This window comes from Staurois parvus, unplaced genomic scaffold (assembly GCF_062004578.1).
Source record: "Staurois parvus isolate SC_StPar_1 unplaced genomic scaffold, SC_StPar_1.0 ptg000704l, whole genome shotgun sequence".
Classification (NCBI taxonomy): domain Eukaryota; kingdom Metazoa; phylum Chordata; class Amphibia; order Anura; family Ranidae; genus Staurois; species Staurois parvus.
Genome location: NW_028318500.1, coordinates 811947 through 834526, shown reverse-complemented (window position 1 = coordinate 834526; position 22580 = coordinate 811947). Strand labels below are relative to the sequence as shown.

Sequence of the window (22580 nt, the reverse complement as noted above, 5' to 3'; positions counted from 1 at the left end):
TATGCAGATTAATTTAAAAATACTGATGACAGGAATGAGATGATTCAGGAAGTTTTTAAAAGCAGCTTTATCAAGTTCCATAAACAATGGTCCTCTGCTGGCCAAATTTGGTAATTATGAGTATCAATAGTTTACAAAAAAAATGTATCCAATTCTTACCTTGGGGATGTTGACTCGGGACCAGAATAACTCCAAATGCTCCCGCATTTTCTGAGGCTTGAACTTGGAGTACAGAATAGCCAGCTCTGTGAACATACCCATGTGTGCACGTTCCAAACCCAGGGCTGCTTCTAGAAGTGCAATTAGCTCCTCAAAATAGCCCCGGTCCTTTAAAGACAACAGGATAAAAAAAAAGAAATCACAAATAACTTATTACAAACCTTTATTGTGACTAGATCGTTACATAACCATCTAGAATGAAAATGGGGCTTAGCAAAGACCTTCTTGAACTAGATAGGGAACCTTCTTGTAGTATCAATAATAGGCAAATAGCATCATAAAATTATGCTTCAAACAAGAACTGGTTTCAAACCCACCTGATAATAACTGATCAACTCCTCTAGTTCATCAGCATGGATCACAATGTGCAGGCCACACATCTGTGCTAATCGGAATTCTGTACCATCCACACATGCAAAACAGACCTTAAAAATAGGAATACAAATAATAAATATACATACATATACACACACAGATATTATAAAAGTGATACTAAAAGAGATTCACAAATGCTTCAACATTCAGTGCTCCTGAGATTAGGATTCACTTGCCTCTTTCCAGGTGCGGGTACTGTTAGCCTTTCGTGCACTGTCCACAGCAGCTTGGTACTCGCCAAGGTGTACCAGTGTGGATGCCAACCGGGCAAAATTTGACACATTGTTGTAAAGAAGTTTAGCAGCGTCATACATGCCCTCTTCATAACAACGATCTCCCACCTAAAATTTGTAAAAGGCAGGAAAGTAAAACACACAAAGACAAAACAAAAATGATATATAAATAAATATTAAACATAGGACCTGCTGGATATGGGCGTTATTGGGGCTGCTGACAAATTCCTCCAGCTCTGAGAGGCGATTTGTTTTTGCCAAAGCAAATATCAACTCCGTCTCTACATATGATTCCCTAGCTTTCTTTCTTGCCATCTGTAAGAATTTTACCAAGTCCTCCCAGTTACCTGTGAAATGTACAAATTTAGGTTACTTCTTTCAGAAATGTCACTAGTTGCCACAGCCCGTAATTTAGGCAAAGCAAACGAGAAAATCAATAAGAAAGACTGATCTTGCAGGTAACATGCCACTGGCATGCATACTGATCTGAATACTATTCTGTATGGAAAACAAAACCATAAAAACGATAAAGGTTATACTTGTTCACAAACTAAAAAAAAACACATAATTTGATCAAAATGTGTTACATTTTTTTTTTTAAGTTTATATTCTATTATTCACCCATAAATTTACTATCTTATCTAAATTATGGTTATCTTGTACCCGTTCAAACATAATATGCTGCAGTATGGTCTTACTTTCTATTAGCTACTGCAATTACTTTGGTAATTGAATTTTATAAAAATGGATTTCTTCTTTTTAAAGTACCAATAAGTATTCCTCTAATTTGTGTTCTATTTCCTTTAATTTATGGTCAGACATCTCTATTTGTACCCAAATGATAATCTTATCCACATATGTAAATATTTATGTAAACAGGGTGTTTTACAGCAGCTTTAAAGTGCAAACCTATAACAGTGGAAAAAAAGGAGCTATGCTATCTTTGTATGTTAGCCAATGTGTGGATCTAAATCAAACCAGAGCAGATATAATCTGGAGCAACTGTCAATAGTAACCAACACTCACCATTCTTACTTGCTGCCTGCACCACTTCCATATAAGAGGAGGGGTCATCGGCTTTAATGTAGGAGTCAATAGCTTCCTTGACCAAGTCTTTCTGCAGCTGTGCTCTACCCAGCTGACTCCAAACTGCTGGCTCATTGCATCTTTCTGCAAATTCATATGCACGGTCCAGATTGCCGATGTGCTCAATCAAGACCTGCAAGATGAAATGTACAGGAGAAACAACCATAAAAAAAAAAAAAGATAGATTTTACAATATTTATAACACTTTTAAAAGCCTTTTTTTTTTTTTTTTTTTTAGAAATGACCGATTAATTTCCTTCACCTGTATGGCAGATGTGTTAACATCAAACTTCCTAAAGATAGCAAAGGCCTCCTCAAAAAGCTGGTTGCTGATGGCAATGTTAGCAATGTCTGGCGCATCATAGTTATCTAAGCGGTTGATATACTCCATTACACGTGTACGGTCAGCCTTGATGGCAGTTAGTATCAATAGATTCTGCAGGTTCCTGAAAGCAAACAGTCACTTAACAGACATCAGTTGCATCATTACAAACAACCAGATTTTAGCCCTTCCATGCCACCCACCATTGTTTCTATTCTTTTACTAGAATTCTATTACCTCCCCATCTGACCTGTGCTCACTGAACACGGAGTTGTCCAAAACTATCTTCTCAAGAAGCTCAATGAGTTCATTAGGGAGATCAGCAGTCATAAATGCTTTCACAGTCACTGACACTTCTTCTGGATCCTGTGTCTCTGATAGAGCAGTCTGCACCACCTTTGTGGGGAAAAAAAATACAGCCAAACTACTGAAGCTGTCCAAAACAATTTACCAAGTACACATACAGGGTCTGTCATCTTAACCACTTGACCTCTCACACCTGTTCACCCCCTACTGACTAGCAATTTTTACATTTCTGTTATGGCCTTATTTATTCAGTGATAACTTTGTCATTACTTAAAGCAGAGTTCCACGAAAAAGTGGAAGCTCTGCTTATCTGACTCCTCCCCCCCTCCGCTGCCACATTTGACACCTTTGGGGGGGGGCAAGCTGGTAACTGGTTTTAACAGGTTAACAGGTAACTGCTCCCACTTCCGGCCCAGTTCGCAGCAGTGAGACAATTTACAGGTCCCAGATGACTGAGGCCCAATCACAAAGCGCATCACCCTTCGTGCATGCACAGTAGGATACTGGCTGTGCAGCCGCAAGGCTTCACTGTTGGTTTTTCCCTTACTCAAGATGGCGGTGCGAACACCTGACAGCCAACTGAAGAATTGGCTCAGGGTAAGGACACCGCTGGATCCCTGGACAAGTAAGTAGTGCCCTAATATTAAAAGTCAGCAGCTACAGTATTTGTAGCTGCTGATTTTTTTTTTTTTTTTCGGGGGGCGGGTGCGCGCTTTAAGATAAAAATGTAATACAATCAAACAAGGCTCTCTTTTCATAATTGAAAGAATGATTTTTATTCTTTCAATCCTTAAACAATTAAACAAAACAAAATGCACTCTCTTCTTTTGAGCAGAGATAGTTTAAAAATAAATAGTGTTACTGCACATAAAAAGTGCACATTTTATTTTGTAATTTGTCCTGTTTAAAATGACACTAAAAATATGATTCTGGTGCAAAGCATTGCAAGGGTATTTACAAATGAAATAAAGTGGTTTGTTTTTTTTTTCAATTTTGCGCTTGAATATTATTAGTTTATGAAAAAGAAACAACAACAAAAAATCAGCAGGAAAATAATAATTGAATGGAAAAGGAGAATAAAGATTTAATTGGTTGATTGGAATAAACTAAGGGTTAATAAAGTGTTAAATAGAGGAACATTTATTATTGAAAAAAAAAAACAACTTTTTTTTTACTTGTCAAGTTGCTTTAACTGACTTCACCTGCAGATCATTCATCTATAGATCAAGGGGGTGAACTAACAGATTCAGAATGAAACATTGTTTCTTTTGAGCAATGTTGTTGGTAACCATTGCCAGGCTCCAGGTGTCAGAACTTTTCATCACTTTGATTAATCAGAGCTGAATTGCCCAGTACTGGGACAGGGGAGATCCTGGCAGGACTGGACTTGTTACACATGCCCTGTGTACAATGATGCCATTTTTCTGGGCATGTCTGACACGTACAGAGTCTGCAACTGGTTAATGTAACCTGATTTTCTGTGCATAGGACAAACTGTTCCCATACTGTACACAAATCCTTAAGACTGCTACATGAAACAATACCCATAAAATGACAAAAATGAGTGTCATTTAGAGGAAGATTATTACCCTTTCACCATCTCAAATAAACGTGGTGCTTCTCAAAAAATCTTACAGTGGATATAAAAAGTCTACACACCCCTGTTAAAATGTTGCCAGTATCATGTGACCAATCACAGCAGGTCACATGACAGTTGTATACAATGGATGGCTTCTTTTCATGCCATCCATTGTATACAAGTGTGTCTAGCTGTGAATGGTCACAGTGATCACATGCACAAGCTGGGCCAATCACAGCCCAGCTGTGTCATGTGATTAGCAGTGGCCAAATCACAGCTAATTACAAAAAAAAAAAAAAAAACCCTGAATGAATCGATTTCATTTAGGTAAATGCTTCCTTATAGCAAAGTAATTCTTTGCTATAAGCAAATTGTGTAAAAAAAAACCCAAAAAACACAAATACCGATCACTTCCCCAAAGTAGTACAATGTTACTATGGTAACATTATACTACTTTGGTCATAGTGAAATATGAAAAAAAAATCTTAAAAAAAAAGAGAAAAAAATTACTAAAAAATAAAAAAAATAACATTTTTTTTTGTACTGTCACCAGTCAGTGTCCCTGATCACCACCATGCCAGTTTTATGGTGACGCTGTACTGCACTGGTGACAGTATGCAAAAAAAAAAAAAAATAGTGAAAATCATTTTTTTAAATTTCTTAATTTTCTGAAAAATTACAAAAAAATTACAACTTCAAAAAACTCGCCATGCCTGTTATGAAATACATTGGCTGTCTACTTTGCAAAAAGGGGTCATTTGGGGGATATCTGTACTGTTCTGACATTCTTGGACCTCAAGAAATTAGATTAGCTGTCAGTACTTCAGGAATGATCAATATTCAGATCGATCCCATAGTTTGTGAACTCTATAACTTTCCTACAGACTAAATAATAAATACTAATTTGGGTTATTTTCACCAAAGAAATGTAGTAGAATACATCTTGGTCTTAATTTATGAGGAACAATTATTTATTTGCAAACTTTTATAACAGAAACAAAGAAAAATGTGGGGTTTTTTTTCCAAACAATTTTGTCTTTTTTTGTTAATTTAGCAAAAAATAAAAGCCCCAGTGGTGATTAAATACCACCAAAAGAAAGCTCTAGTTGTGTGAAGAAAATGATAAAATTTTAGTTTGGGTACAGTGTTGTATGACCGCGCAATTGTCATTCAAAGTGTGACAGCACTGAAACCTGAAAATTGGCCTGGGTAGGAAGGGGGTAAAAGTGCCCTGTATGAAAGTGGTTAATGTAACCTATAAACTGTACAACTCAGTTGAACAACAAACTGAAATCGTTTAGGTGGAGGGAAGTAGAAATAAAAAACTAAAAATAATTTGGTTGCATAAGTGTGCACACCCTTAAAATAATACTTTGTTGCAGCACCTTTTGATTTTATTCCAGCACTCAGTGTTTTTGGGTATGAGTCTATCAGCATGGCACATCTTGACTTGGCAATATTTGCCCACTCTTACTTGCAAAAACACTCCAAATCTGTCAGATTGCGAGGACATCTCCTGTGCACAACCCTCTTCAGATCACCCCACAGATTTTAGATCGGATTCGGGTCTGGGCTCTGGCTGGGCCATTCCAAAACTTTAATTTTCTTCTGGTGAGGCCATTCCCTTGTTGATTTGGATGTATGCTTTGGGTCGTTGTCATGCTGATAGATGAAGTTCCTCTTCATGTTCAGCTTTCTAGCAGAAGCCTGAAAGTTTTGTGCTAATATTGACTGGTATTTGGAACTGTTCATAATTCCCTCTACTAAGGCCCTAGTTCCAGCTGAAGAAAAACGGCCCCAAAGCATGATGCTGTCACCACCATGCTTCACTGTGGGTACGGTGTTCTTTTGGTGATGTGCAGTGTTGTTTTTGCGCCAAATACATATCTTGGAATTATGGCCAAAAAGTTCAACCTTGGTTTCATCAGACCATAACACATTTTCCCACATGTTTTTGGTAGACTTCAGATGTGTGTTTGCTAAATTTATCTGGGCTTGGATGTTTTTCTTGCCACTCTACCCCACAGCCCTGACATGAAGAATATGAGAAATTGTTGTTACATGTACCACACAGCCAGTACTTGCCAGATATTCCTGTAACTCCTTTTACATTGCTGTAGAGCTCTTGGCAGCCTCCCAGACTAGTTTTCTTCTTGTCTTTTCATCAACTTTGGAGGAATGTCCAGTTCTTGGCAATGTCACTGTTGCGCCATATTTTCTACACTTGATGACTGTCTTCACTGTGTTACATGGTATATCTAATGCCTTGGAAATTCTTTTGTACCCTTCTCCTGACTGATATCTTTTAAAAATGAGATCCCTCTGATGCTGTGGATGCTCTCTGCCGACCATGGCTTTTGCTGTAGGATGCGACTAAGAAAATGTCAGGAAAGACCTACCAGAACAGCATAACTTTATTTGGGGTTAATCAGAGGCACTTTAAATGATCCCTGGTTATAAGAGGGTGTGCACACTTATGCAACCACATTATTTTAGTTTTTTATGTCCCCCCCCCCCCCCCAAAAAAAAAAGGATTTCAGTTTGTTTTTCAATTGAGCTGTACAGTTTATAGGTCGCATTAAAGGTGGAAAAAGTTCTGAAACTATTTATCTTTGTCTCATTTTTTATGGCACGGAAACCTGACATTTTGAGAGAGGTGTGTAGACTTTTTATATCCACTGTAACAATTGAGTACTGTCCGTGATACTTTTTTTATTTGCACTAATATACAATTTTGAGGACAAGCTTTCGGGGTATGTCCCCTTCTTCAAGGTCTAAGCAGTACTATTACAAATCACAAAGTTTAATCCACAAATCTTAGAGCTAAAATAATGTGTTTGCAACCACCAGGTGGCACCGTGGTTACAATAACAACAAAAAAAAATACCACATCCCAATTTTGAAAGTCAAGAATTTCTGGAAAAATAGAGTATGTACTTTTTAGGCATGTACACCTAAAACCATAATGATAAAAAAAATATATATATATTTATTGACAAAACAATTTTTTAAAAAATATTTTCAATCATATAATAAAAACAATTCACAGGTGAAATGATATATTTCCCAGAATATTTAGTTTTATACAGCAACTGCTGAAAATGCATAAAACAACAATCCTTAACGTGATAATATATTGCTGTTCCCTAAATTCCCAGACAAACATATGGAACACCACATAGCATTTTCAGCAGTTGCTGTTCGGCACTTGGTGAGAAGTACATTCCCCTAGCAGAGTAAATATGGACAGACAAGTGGATATATACTGTGGGAGATACAAACTGAAGATTGACCACTGGAATACTCACTTAGTAAAAGGTTTCTATATTGTTTTATTTGTGCCATGGCCACTACCCTTTGGGTGTCCTCCATTTTTCAGGTACTTATGGGAGTCCCTTTTTTTTTTTGTTATTTTATAGGATTTAGGATACATGAGAATATTGTCTTCTGCCATAATCTTTTCATGTGGAGGATTTGAAAGTACTGAGCAGGCCTGATAGCTATATGTGAAATTCTAGTGAGTATATATGTCTTACAACTGGTCTTTTATAGTTCACTGGGTTATTCATTCAATTAGAATTCTGACAATATGGCCCTTTCCTCCGCTAGTTGTTGTTTGTGTGCCCCCACATTCACTGTTTGGTGAGGGTTCTGCTCCCAGATCGGTGGTGTTTCCAGTCATCACCTTAAATACTGTGTGTATACAGTGCCTTGAAAGAGTATTCATACCCCTTGACATTTTCCACATTTTGTCATGTTACAACCAAAAACGTAAATGTATTTTATTGGGATTTTATATGACAGACAAACACAAAGTGGCACATCATTGTGAAGTGGAAGGAAAATGATAAATGGTTTTCAAAACTTTTTACAAATACATATCTGAAAAGTGTGGTGTGCATTTGTATTCAGCCCCTCTCAATACTTTATAGAACCACCTTTCGCTGCAATTACAGCTGCAAGTCTTTATGGGTATGTCTCTTATCAGCTCTGCACATCTAGAGAGTGAATTTTTTGCCCATTCTTCTTTGCAAGAAAGCTCAAGCTCTGTCAGATTGGATGGAGAGCGTCTTTGAACAGCAATTATCAGTTCTTGCCACAGATTCTCAATTGGATTTAGGTCTGGACTTTGACTTGGCCATTCTAACACATGAATATGCTTTGATCTAAACCATTCCATTGTAGCTCTGGCTGTATGTTTAGGGTCGTTGTCCTGCTGGAAGGTGAACCTCTGCCCCAGTCTCAAGTCTTTTGTAGACTAACAGGTTTTCTTCTAAGATTGCCCTGTATTTGGCTCCATCCATCTTCCCATCAACTCTGACCAGCTTCCCTGTCCCTGCTGAAGAAAAGTATCCCCAGAACATGATGCTGCCACCACGTTTCATGGTGGGGATGGTGTGCAGTGTTAGTTTTCCACCACACACAGCATTTTGATTTTAGGCCAAAAAGTTAAATTTTTGTCTCATCTGACCAGAGCACCTTCTTCCACATGTTTCCTGTGTCCTCCACATGGCTCCCCGCTAACTACCAACTGGACATCTTATGGCTTTCTTTCAACAATGGCTTTCTTCTTGCCACTCTTCCATAAAGGCCAGATTTGTGGAGTGCACAACTAAAAGTTGTCCTGTGGACAGATTCTCCCACCTGAGCTGTGGATCTCTGCAGCTCCTCCAGTTACCATGGGCCTCTTGGCTGCTTCTCTGATTAATGCTCTCCTTGCCCAGCCTGTCAGTTTAGGTGGACGGCCATGTCTTGGTAGATTTGCAGTTGCACCATACTCTTTCCATTTTTGGATGATGGATTGAACAGTGCTCCGTGAGATGTTCAAAGCTTGGGATATTTTTTTAGAACCTAACTCTGATTTAAACTTCTCCACCATTCTATCACTGACCTGTCTGGTGTGTACCTTGGCCTTCATGATGCTGTTTGTTCACTAATGTTCTCCAACAAACCTCTGAGGGCTTCACAGAACTGCTATATTTATACTTTTTACTATATAAATTACACGCAGGTGGGCTCTATTTACTAATTAGGTGACTTCTGAAGGCAATTGGTTCCACTAGATTTTAGTTTGGGGTATCAGAGTAAGGGGGGTTGAATACAAATGCACACCACACTTTTCAGATATTTATTTGTACACAAATTTTGAAAACCATTTATCATTTTCCACTCCACTTTGTGTTGGTCTATCACATAAAATCCCAATAAAATACATTTACGTTTTTGGTTTTAACATGACAAAACGTGGAAAATGTCAAGGGGTATGAAAACGTTTTCAAGGCACTGTATATATCTGTACTCATTAGTAAGTAGATATTTGTATACATTCTTTCTATTGTGAATACCTTGTGGATATTATTTATAGATTTTTGTCTCTTATACATAACACAAGCCCGAGGAAGTGATTCTGGTCGTGAAACATGTAGGGAATTAGCATTCAAGGTGGAAACCCCCTGTAGTTGGAGGAATCATACCGTATGACGATGTACAAGACTGTATAACACTGAGTACCTCAACTAAATGTTTGGGGAAATATATCATCATTCCACCTGTGAAATGGTTGAATTTTTCCATTAGATGATTAAATATGGTTTGTTTTTTTTTAAGTTTTGTCAATAAATATATTTTTTTTATCAGATTATGGTGCTAACTGCCTAAAAAGTCCATACTCTATTTTTCCAAAAAGTCTTGACTTTCAAAATTGGGACGTGGCACCTGATATATGTTTTTTGTTGTAACCATGGTGCCACCCGGTTGCTGAAAACACATTATTTTAGCTCTAAGATTTGTTGAGAAGCAACAAGTTTATTTGGGATGGTGAAAGGATAATAATCTTCCTCTAAATGACAGCACTCATGTACACTCACCTTTCGACTTCCACCTTATTTTTGTTAAGGTTTCAGTAGATAAACAGATACCTGTTAGAAAGGTGTGGAATTTGAATTGTCAACCACAATTATGATTACTGCTGGTTATTTGATTTATTTTTTTTCTGTGAGATGAAACATCCCTGTGTCTACATAAAGTGGTAGTAAAGCTACCACTTTTCCCTGCAAGGCAATATCATTATGTACTAGCACATTACGAAACACTTACCTTAAAACGAAGCCCTCCAGCGGCACTGTCACTGTTGACAGGGCTTCCATTTTCACACGGTTTTCCTTCCCGATTCGTGGGCTCTGGCCATCTGTCTGGCCGAACTGCAATGACGTTAATCCTGTGCATGTGTGCAGGAATTACAGCCACAGCACAGCGCTATGAAGGAATGGCACAGGTATGCGGTTCCTTCAGAGCGCATGCGCTGGTGAAATCACCAAGCTGCTGCTCGCTGGAATATCTCCTAAATTGTGCACGTTTAGGAGATATTAATTTTACCTACAGGTAAGCTTTATTATAAGCTTACCTGCAGGCAAAAACAAATTTAGAGAGTTTACTACCACTTTAATTGTAGTATATTCTGCAATTATATACTTATGCCACTAAGCTTGAGACAAATTCAATATTTCAGGTCTAATTTAGGTATGAATATGCTGTAGAGAATATAATGCATACACTAGCAACAGTAAGTGTATTATAAAAGGGGTGTAAAAAAAGTTGATTAGTATACTAAATGTACCTGGTCAATTAGCTGTCGCTTGAATGGATTATCTTCTTCCAGAACATTGGCCCACAGGTCAGCATCTTTCCTTCGCACAAGGTAACGAGCCTCACTCTTAAACAAAGAGTTTTCATTGCACACCTAAATATGAGAAAATAATTTACTTCCAAGTTCACTGGAAAAAAAAAAAAAAAAAAAAAAAGGAAAAAGCAACTTTTCCAAAACAGATGCTAAAATTCTTTATAGATAGGACGTCGGATGACGAGACGTGTAGAGTGGGGCCCTGGTAGTGATGTCACCACACATGGGGGAGCGGTCTGAGTACACATAAATCTGTTTTTTTTCATCTTCCATTGATGTTTTAAGTGTGAGATTCTAGTGTCGCTATGACACATATCAATGTGAGTGGTTTTATATGAATTTGGATGAAGAAAGATTTTGTATGGTTTTACACTATGTGGATTCCTTCTTCTTTCTCCTCCATGTCCTACTCTGAATATATGATGAATTAATTGCCATTGAGAGGTTTTCCACTAGCTGAAGTCTATTGCTACAGAGTATTGCTCCCAGAGCACAAGCGATTATAGCTGGTGTATTTCTTGCCAGCATGGAGCTCTGGTGAGAGGATTCAATCTCTTTGGAGGTGGATTTTCACTTGGGTTATCATACAAGATAAACAATTTTGAAGATTGGAGCACCTCACCATTGTTTTACTGATTATTTTCCCTATTGTCTCACCAATTTATTGATTATTTATTGACTTTTTCTTTTGGACACCTCAGAATATTTTTTGCACTTTTGTTTATGATTTGATGTCAATCATTTTAAGATACGAGTATGGTTATGATTTAAAACAGTTTTCCACACATTTCAGTTTTGGACACTTTCCCACACTTTTTATTACATGTTTTTTATATTTGTTTTTTAGCACTTTTGTATCATTAGAGATATTTGTTTGGGTAGAGTGCTATATTGTGCCTTGATTGTTTGCCATGGTTGGGTTTAATATATTTCTCTCCATTGGTTTTACGTTTGGTTCACAAATTATTTATTGATTTTTTTTCTTTTTGAACACTTTCCTACACCTTTGTTATTATTTTTTTTTATATTTTTGTTGATGTTAATGACTCCAAGATATTATAGAAATTCCTCCTGCGCTTATATGGAGTTAATACCTATGTGATGAAGCAGCTGACAATCTAAACTGATACCTCAACAGTGAAAAAGAATAACCAATCCTATTAATATCCTATTTTAACTCCAGAACCCGTGCACTATTAACCACTCTATAGGTGTATCACTACATATATTTAAAGCAAACCCCCATTCATAAAGGCACAAATCTCTTATATAGAAAACACTCTCGTGGTCAGTGTAAATGTGATCAAAATAACTACAATCAACTTCAAAAATTCACTCAAAAAAGTTCCTAAATCATCAAATGGTGCTCCAAACAACAATAACTCATGCAGAGTGATATAAGTGATGATTTCTGTGATGTCTCTGGAGTTTCAGGCAATAGGCAAGACTCCAAAAGATCAGCCTGCATCATTTGCAAAAATAGCAGCTGGAAATGTGCAGTCAGAAGTCTTTTGAGCACTACATCACTAGCAGAAGAAAAGACCACCAATTTTTAAATAGGTAAACAATATAACTTCACCTAGGCCACGTAAACAAGACAATAATAGTCAAAGTAAAAATATACTGTACAAGCTAGATTACCCAACAGACAACCTGTGCCCTCCAAACCACTTGCATTCTTAGCACTGCCACATCCCACATATGATAAAAGGATATAGTGTAGTATCTAGTGTAGTATCCACAAAATAAGATTTGTGATGCCAGGAATCAGTTTGTAAAAAGGTACAGAGAAACCCTCTCCTACCTTGTCCATGTTGCTAATCTCGTTCAGAGCCCAGGATTCACCCATCATGGTGGGAATACCCTTAAGGATTTTTCAGGGTCAGGAATTGACCATGGCCCTGGACCCGTATAGTGACCTGTGGCTAACTCATTTGTTGCACCAGGTGAGCACATAACACAGGATCCAGTGCCCAAAGCAAACATTACAGGTCGGCTCCGATGTTATGAAGTCCAGGTACATTTCCCAAGATGTACATCAAGAGTAAATGATCTGGAAACTGCTAGTGAGCCATGACGCGATAAACAGTCACATACTGTGTTCTGTACTATACAATTAAGCTAATTTAAATAATACCAACCATCACACTGTTCTTTTTGACAAGATGAACATTTAACTAATAATATAATATTAATAAATCTATGTTCTGTATTATAATCTCAAAAATTAAAAAGTCATAGAAAGTGAAACAAATTAGAAGCCACACACAACACCCGGATATAGAGTGCATTTGAAACAAACAATATATGCAGTGCTTCAAATAAAACAGCTTCCACCACACTTTCAGTGAAAGTAATATCCCAACAAATGTGTCAAATTAACTGCAAAATTTTCCACTCCACTGTGCCTTATTTCAGTGCCTGAAGAGAGACTCCTCAGTGACAAACTCTCCACTACCAAGAGCACCAGTCTTACCAAATTATTGGACCTCAGAATCTAAGTCATGCCACGTTTGTGTATGAAATTATCCTCATACACGATTAGTCAAACTACCATCCACAATGCTGCTCATAATATGGTACTGCAAGACATAAGATGTCTTGTGGTGGGACCATATGATGGTATTTTGTGTGCTTTTTGGCATTTATTTTGTGTATTTTAATAAACCTCTTGGATTACACTGCACCATTCGGAGCCTTCCTCTTTTTAACATGTATACTGGAGAGGAACTGCAGTACCGTATTATAAGCAGCATTGTGGCTGGTGATTTTCACTAATCCTGTATGTAATTCCATACACAAGCATGGCTTGACCTCTTAGATTCTAAGGTCCTGCTTTACAGTAAGACTCTTTGGTGCACTTGGTGGTGGAGACTATCACTAAGGAGTCTCATTTCCGGCGCTGAAGCAAAGCACAATGGGAGTAAAGGATTTTGCGGTTCATCTGACATATATTTAACTTACTAGCAGAACCAACCTTGATAAGCTCCAAGTCACACTGGCCCCTCTCATAAGCTACACAAGCCAGATGGGGGTCCCTTTTTTCACAGTATTTGCCCACTACACAGCTGTCATAGAAAGGATTCTCCCGCAGGAAACGTTCAGGATTGTTGTTGCTGTCAATGTAGATCTTGGCCAGAGCATTGTGTGTCGCTGGTTCCTCACAGCCCTCATGGATTCTGGATTCCAGCCATGGTAAGAGTAGTTTTAGCCTGATATGAAGAAGACAACATGAGTATAAAGACAGCAACCCAATGTAACAGGCAACAAATCAAAATGTCCTAATACAAGATTAGCAATTATACACATGGCTAACAACCCCCCAAAAAAGTTAACTTTAATGCATATTTGCAGACAGAAAAGGAACACATGTTGGATAGAAATGAAAATAAGATTGTTGACTTCCCAATAATTAGGCCAATGTAATAAAACAGCAATGACTACAGACATGAACATACACCTGGTAACACTTAAAAGAGATATATGCCCAGGTTGCAGCCGTGCAAATCTCACAAATCGATACTTAAAAGCACATGACGTACTAACAGATTGGGTAGAGTGTACTAGAATAGGTAAGGGAGGAACCCTAACTCTCAGATCATAGGCACCACCCATAGCTTGTCTGATCCATCTCTCAATGGTGGAACAACAAGAAGGTAGGCCCCAGGTACCAGGAGGGAATCCGACTGTCTAAACGAGGTAGTAGATGAATGGTAGACTCTCACGGCACTTACATGTCAACACTGTGGAGAGAAAGCTCCTTACGATGTTGGAGGAGCAGAACAAAGAGGAAAGGATGATGTCCTGGTTTAGGTGGAAGAAAGAGACCACCTTAGAGAGGAAGGAGGATTTGGGTCTCAAGACAATCTTGTCCTTGTGTAACACTAGAAAGAGCTCCATACAAAATAAGGCCATTAACTCAGAGACCCTCCATGCTATGAATATATGAATGAGAAAGGCTACCTTGAGAGCATGGTCAAAGTAAAATCCCTATCAGGTTCAAAAGGACGCCACTGAAGGTTCGAGAATACCAGATTAAGGTCCAGTGGAGACAAAGGGGAGCATACAGATGGGGAAATACGTGCTACACCTTGTACAAATGCCTTAACTGGGGGTGAGAGGCCAAAAGTCCCAGGAAACAAAACTGCCCCTTTTATGGTGCTCCAAATCAGATGTGGATTCAGACCTGGCTGGAGAAAGTACAAGCTACTGCAAGAAGTCAATTTCCTAGCCTTCAGAAAAGTAGAATGACAAAGTCCAGTAGACTCCTGTCTCTTGGGACTATGGCTTCAACAGCCAAGCCAAGTCATAAGAATCAGCGACCAATGAGAATACCCAGAATGCCTTCCATCTCAATCCTTCAGAGCAGGCGAGGGAGAATCTGGAGGAAAAGCATAGATCAGGCTGCACTGATCTCATGTCTTCAACAGCACATTCAACAAACCTACATAACTTGTTTTTGAATCTGGATGCCAGGAGATTAACATCTGGCACCTCCCACCTGTGACTAATGGTTTGAAAAACCTTAGGATTGAGAATCCATTCCATCAGGTTCAGATGCTGTCAACGGAGAAAGTTCCCCTGCCAATTTTCCATGCCCGGCATGTGGAGAACAGACACGAACAGAATGTGCATTTCTGCCAAAGAGAGGATCAAATCCATATCCTTTTGAATGGCACAACGTCTGGTGCCTCATTGAGGGTTGTAGGCCATGTCATGGAATTTTCCAACTGAATTCTCCTCAGGATGCCCTTGCAATTGAGGGGGACAAGAATTGAACAGACAACCAAATTTCTCTAACTTCTAAAATGTTGATGGGAGGACATACTTTTTGTAGCCACCAAATTTCCACACCAAGATGGTACCCAGGGCTGGACCTGGTTGAAATCTAGAAACTATACAGCCTTAAGGGTAAGCCTGTATAATTCCTAGAATTCAACCCTTTCCTGAAGACCCCTTGGGGAGGAAGAGGATACAGGTAAGTCCATACAAATTTGGACACAGGCACAATTTACATACCTTTGGCTCTGTATGCCACCAGAATAAATTAAAATGAAACAATCCAAATGAATTTAAAGTGCAGACTTTCAGCTTTAATTTAAGGGGTTGAACATGGATATCAAGTACAAATTTTAGGAACTGCAACCATTTTTCTACACAGTCCCTCCAGTTTCAGGGGCTCAAATGTAATTGGACAAATGAATATAATAATAAATAAAATGTAAATTTTTTTAATATTTTGTTGAGCATCCGGAAGTCATTCACAGTAAAGTGAAATGCTTGCTCATTGGGTTGAGATCAGTTGATTGACTCGGCCATTGCAGAATATTCCACTTCTTTTCCTTCAAAAGCTCCTGGGTTGCTTTTGCAGTGTGTTTTGGATCATTGTCCATCTGTACTGTGCAGCGCCATCCAATCAAATTGTGCTGCATTTGGCTGAATCTGGGCTGACAGATTTCTCTAAACACTACAGAACTTATCCAGCTGCTTCTGTCTTCTGTCACATCATCAATAAACACCAATGACCCAGTGCCACTGGAAGCCATGCATGCCCATGCCATCACACTGCCTCCACCATGTTTTACAGATGACGTTGTGTGCTTTGGATCATGAGCTGTTCAAAGCCTTCTCCACACTTTTTTCTTCACGTCATTCTGGTACAGATTAATCTTAGTTTCATCCGTCCAAAGAATGCTTTTCCAGAAACAGGTCTGTTTTTTTTTTTAGATTTTTTTTGGCAAAGTCTAACCTGGCTTTTCTATTCTTCAGACTTATGAATGGTTTGCACAGTGTGGTGAACCCTCTGCATTTGCTCTCGTGAAGTCTTCTCTTGATTGTAGACTTTGACAATGATACCCCCACCTCCTGGAGAGTGTCCTTCACTTGTCTGGATGTTGTGAATGTGTTTTTCTTTACCATAGAGAGGATCCTGTGATCATCCACCACTGTTGTCTTCCGTGAATGTTCATGCCTTTTTATGTTGTTGAGCTCACCAGTGCGTTCTTCTTTCCTCAGAATGTACCAAACTGTTGATTTGGCTACTCCTAACAATGCTGCTATCTCTCTGATGGATTTGTTTTGTTTTTGAAGCCTTACAATGGCCTATTTCACTTGCATGGACAGCTCCTTATTCACCTTGAGATCATCACAGAGGACAAGGGGGCACTCTTTACGTCTGGAGGAAAAGAAATTTAATATCTAAACACGGAAAGGTTTCTTCACAGTAAGAGCTGTGAAAATGTGGAATAGACTCCCTCAAGAGTTGATTCTGGCCAGCTCAGTGGATTGCTTCAAAAGTTGATCCAGGGAATATCTGAATGCTTCTTGCGGGTTCAGGAAGGATTTTTTTCCCCTGCAGGAGCAAATTGGATCATGCTTTGCTGGGTTTTTTGCCTTCCTCTGGATCAACTCTGGGTTTAGGATTATAACTTTTTTTTTTTTTTATATATATGGTTGAACTGGATGGACTTTTGTCTTTTTTCAGCCAGACTAACTATGTAAAGAAAAACCCATTAACAACACCCAGACAAGTGAAGGACACTCTCCAGGAGGTGAGCATATCATTGTCAAAGTCTACAATCAAGAGAAGACTTCACTAGAGCAAATACGGACGGTTCCCCACAAGGTGCAAACCATTTATAAGCCTGAATAGAAATGGCAGATTAGACTTTGCCAAAAAAAATCTGAAAAAAACAGACCAGTTCTGGAAAAGCTTTCTTTGGGCAGATGAAATGAAGATTAATCTGTACCAGAATGACAGGAAGAAAAAAGTGTGGCGAAAACACACGTCTTCTGTAAAACATGGTGGAGGCAGTGTGATGGCATGGGCATGCATGGCTACCAGTGGCACTGGGTCATTGGTGTTTATTGATGTAAGAGAAGACAAAAGCAGCCGGATGAATTCTGCAGTGTTTAGAGATATACTGTCTGCCCAGATTGAGCCAAATGCAGGAAAGCTGATTGGATGGCGCTTTACAGTACAGATGGACAATGATCCAAAACACACTGCAAAAGCAACCCAGGAGCTTTTGAAGGAAAAGTAGTGGAATATTCTGCAATGGCCAAATCACCTGATCTCAACCCAATTGAGCATGCATTTCACTTGCTGATGGCAAAACTAAAAAGGCAAAAAGACCCACAAAGAACTGAAGACAGCTGCAGTTACAGCCTGGCAAAAAATTAGAAAGGAGAAAACCCAGTCTTTGGTAATTTCCATGGGTTCCAGACTTCATGCAGTCATTGCCAGTAAAGGATTCTCAACAAAATATTAAAAATGATCATGAATAAAAACGAATTAAAGCAGAAAGTCTGCACTTCAAATTCATTTGGATTATTTCGTTTTAATTTATTCTGGTGACATACAGAGCCAAAAGTATGAAAATTGTGCCTGTGCCCAAATATATATGGACCTAACTGTATATGGGCCGCACTGTATGACTAAGAAACATTTTCTTCAAAATCAAACACACTTTATCTACTGACCTGTTTCTTTTTTCCACTTCTGCCACAAGTTCATCTGTTGAAAACTGGCCATGTACAACCATGATGAGGTTCTTAATGACATCTTCTGAACAGTCCACATCGAGCAAACCTCCCACTACTGCTGGAATACGGCTAGGGTTCACCTACGTGTGAAGACAATTCATGTAATATGAAGGTATTAAAGTACTACATTCATGTAAAAAAGATGCATAATTTACCAATCAATAACATACAATATGTGTGGTTGCAGAACTATTGTCCAGAAGCTAGGATAAACAAAAACTCAATCAACAGGTAAATTTCTTTTTTTTTGTGACGTTAATACTTCTTTGTTAAAACAGAAGAAAACCCACTGATATTAGGTCAGAATTAACCAAAAATCTAAAAAAAAAAAAAAAAATCTGACAGGTAGACATTTTATGACAGAGAAGACCCTATATTGGTCTCTGCTGTCATAAACCATCCTTTCTGCCTGTCATGTGTATAATGAGTTGTTCATACACAGCTCAGTGTACATTTACAGCATGGCTCTGTGCCATGATGAGACTCCCATATGCATGTGCAGAAGTAACATCATCGCAGTCTGCCCAATCCACCGAACAAAGAATCAGAACCTGCAAGAAGACCGGTAAGGATGAAAGTGCCCGTGACCTACTGGAGCACTGACAGCACAATGCTGAAGGGGATCACTTGCCAAACAAGTCTGCCATTATGGGCTAAAATGCAGTGTATACCAGTACAGTAGTGTATAAGCAGAACAAAACGGTGAATACTTACCTGTCCATTTGTCCTTCGCAGGCATCTTCTGATCACCGGTCTTTGGGCTTCTTCATTGGCTCAAAGGGAATGGCATAATTTCTGCACATGTGCAGGAGATAGTCATCCCGGAATTCAGAGACATGCCCAGCACTGTAAGCTGAGCTACGCATATGCAGCCCAGTTTACAGAACTGAAGAAGACAGCAAGCAGACAGGTAGGGGCATTTTATTGCAGAAGAGACAGTGCATATCTCTTCTGCAATGAACGTCTGCCTTCATACAGTTTCTTACAGCGGAACGTCAGTTTCGCTTAAAGATGTGTGAATGATAACTGTTACAGTTACTAATGTACTTATGTTGACTCTCAATCAAAACTGTCCAGAAACAGGTGCAGGGCCATGTCAACTGCAGATTCAACAGAGGAAAGCAAATTCTTTTGTATGCAAAGGAAAGGCCGTTTTAGTTACACTTTAAAACACACTATCAAAACTGAGCTTGCAGTAAAGCCTGCCAAAAAAAAAAGAAATTGGTAGATGGTTGTATGGATGTTGATAGAAATCAGTTTGACATCAGTTTGAGGTGCCTCCAAGATAATTTAGGATATGTATATAGCCTGCAGCTGATTCATCTGCATTTGATCTGTTTCAAGCAGATTTGTGTCCCCATACATGTGTATGGGAATGTAACTCCTGTCTGATCCAAACAATATTTCTTCAATATATGCTCTGATACACCTGGAAAGACACTTGCTTGTTGTCCATAGTACCAGGGCCTACCAAAACATCTCATATGAATAATCTATGAAGAGGAATGGATTGGCCTGGTTACTATCTCCATTGAATTTAAAAATCTCCATGTGTGACAAGTTGTGAGCGAGTGTTGTAAGCTGATGTTATCGTTAGAACTTGAGACTACAAATGTCCCAGTCCTCCAAGTATCATATCATGCATCAAAATTGGGCCATTTAGGGCTACCCTGAGTGGTTGCCATGACTTACCTTTTGCACATAGATTTCAATGTACTTCTGGAGGTTATTGCGATACAGGTACAACACTAAATCATGGACAAAGTCAAATCGGTCACAGACAATAATCAATGGAAGTTGGTCTGTAAGTTTGGCCTCCTAAACATAATGGAAAAAAACAAAAGCATTACAAGATGTACTTAAACATCAAAAAAATTTATGTTTTATTGAAATACAAGCATAGAAAGATATACAATAAAGGAAAATAAAGAATACCCGGATGTTGCAAACAGCAGTCCCAAATTATATTTTATCTGGATGGGCAACCCCTGTGATTATAAATAAGCTTTTTGTATGGAAAGGTAGTGTTACCAACACACAGGATTTCAAAGTAGGGGTTAAAGCTTGCGTCTAGCCCTATGTTAGCTTTCTTGCAGTAAAAAGAGTCTCATATAGAAAATTTATAAATGTCTCTGCATCGGGGGTTTGGGTATAACTCCAACAGGCATTGTTTAGGGTGTAGAGTTAACAGGGAGCCCATTGTATCATGAAGGAACCTCACTACTTCAGCCCAGAATCCTTCAATATTAGGGCAGGTCCACAGTAAATGAAAGAATGCGCCTGGAGCAATGCAGCACATTGGATATAACAGGCTGTGGTTAGGTCAGAACTTGGACAAGCGGACAAGGGTCAGACAGGCTCTATGAAGTAAACAAATATGTGAGGCAGTGTGACAATTTGAGAGATCCAGTTTATAATGATCACAGACCCTGCCGCAATCCTCATCAAACAAGTTATCTATATCAGTCTCTCAATGAGATTTAACCTGGTATGCACGTTTTGTGGCAGAGGGGGTAAGGAACATGTTGTATAATGTGGAGATTTAATTTTGAGGCTCAGTGCCAAGCATTAACTCTAATAATGGAAAATAAACCAGAGGTGGGAAACTGAGTTTGTATGGCATGGCGTAATTGCAAGTAGTGAATGAATATTTTTATTTAATTGTAAAAAATTAAATGTTACACCCAAGCACATAACATTCCCTCAAACAAAAAAAATGTGAGCCCCCCAAATACACACGTACAAAACACACGCATGCGGTGCATACGCATAAAAACGAAGATTGCGACACAAGTTACACATCTCCGTGCATGCCAGAATGAGAGTAATAATTCTAGCACAAGACCTCCTCCGTAACACTATACTGATGACCTATAAGGGCTTTAAAAGGGCCGCCTATAGAAAATATAGGGTACTGAAGTTTGCCATTTCACGAGTGCACGCAGATTTAAGGTTTGACATGTTGGATATCTATTTACTCAGTGCAACCTCATCTTTTATATTTGCTTTTTTTGTGCCCTAAAATTAAGTGTATTTTTTGCTGAAATTTTGCATTTCCTAGACCTTTGCAGTAATATTGTGCGACATGAAAAATTGGAACTACTACTATTTTATTCTCTAGGGTCTCTGTTTAGAAAAAGATATAATGTTTGGGGTTTTGTGTGTAATCTTCAAGTCTAAAATGAAAATTTTAACCACTAGCCTACAGGGCACTTATACTCCCTTCCTGCCCAGGCCAATATCCAGCTTTCAGCGCTGTCACACTTTGAATGTAAATCAAATGATGCAGCGCTGGACAAGAGGTACTATAGGTATATGAATAAATGAATATAAACAAGCAGTTCATATGGTGATATCAAGGTGACTTCAGGTGCTCTCATCTATTCCTATCCTCCAGGTGACAAGATGCTGTGCGATATAGTGCAGAAGAAATGCACACTCACCAGAACGCACAGTTAAATGAGCGTTTGTATGTATATATATATATATATATATATATATATATATATATATATATATATATATATATATATATATATATATACTGATCCCTTGAGGTCATCAGCTGGTCAAGGTGGGGTCTGGAATCCAGTGGTCTCCCTCCAGTACTACTGGGTGTTGTTATTAGGACATCAGGATGATCCCTCGGATATTAGCCTGTGGATTCCTCCTCAAATAATAGGAACGCTCCTTCACCAGCAGTGAAACGGATGGCTGTGAATTAATACTCCCCAAGGGAGTCAAAGCAGAGACATCTCCATAGTGTAGTAAATTGGTATTTTATTGTAATAAAACGAGGATAAAGATTGATGTGTAAATCAGTAAAATTGCAAGAGAAATCATGGACTGACCGTCCAATGTTAAAGATGGCCGCCGGAGTCCGGCGGCCATCTTTAACATTGGATGGTCAGTCCATGATTTCTCTTGCAATTTTACTGATTTACACATCAATCTTTATCCTCGTTTTATTACAATAAAATACCAATTTACTACACTATGGAGATGTCTCTGCTTTGACTCCCTTGGGGAGTATTAATTCACAGCCATCCGTTTCACTGCTGGTGAAGGAGCGTTCCTATTATTTGAGGAGGAATCCACAGGCTAATATCCGAGGGATCATCCTGATGTCCTAATAACAACACCCAGTAGTACTGGAGGGAGACCACTGGATTCCAGACCCCACCTTGACCAGCTGATGACCTCAAGGGATCAGTATATATATATATACAAACGCTC

The 22580-nt window shown here is 38.7% G+C and overlaps 1 protein-coding gene across 3 annotated transcripts in view; it reads right to left on the bottom strand.

The window, feature by feature from the left end:
• Positions 1-22580, bottom strand: part of CLTCL1 (clathrin heavy chain like 1) — a 189447-nt gene that overhangs the window by 17779 nt on the left and 149088 nt on the right. For all 3 annotated transcript variants that reach the window (XR_016306292.1, XM_089653178.1, XM_089653177.1), the window contains exons 15-25: positions 20037-20162; positions 18282-18424; positions 13777-14011; positions 10737-10859; positions 2486-2631; positions 2176-2359; positions 1854-2046; positions 1017-1174; positions 771-935; positions 537-644; positions 160-327 (exon numbers count right to left, since the gene is read on the bottom strand). Coding sequence is in view for 2 of the 3 variants with exons in the window: in XM_089653178.1 (XP_089509304.1) it covers positions 160-327; positions 537-644; positions 771-935; positions 1017-1174; positions 1854-2046; positions 2176-2359; positions 2486-2631; positions 10737-10859; positions 13777-14011; positions 18282-18424; positions 20037-20162 (1749 nt within the window). In the remaining variant the exon portion in view is untranslated. The remainder of the gene's footprint in view (positions 1-159; positions 328-536; positions 645-770; positions 936-1016; positions 1175-1853; positions 2047-2175; positions 2360-2485; positions 2632-10736; positions 10860-13776; positions 14012-18281; positions 18425-20036; positions 20163-22580) is intronic.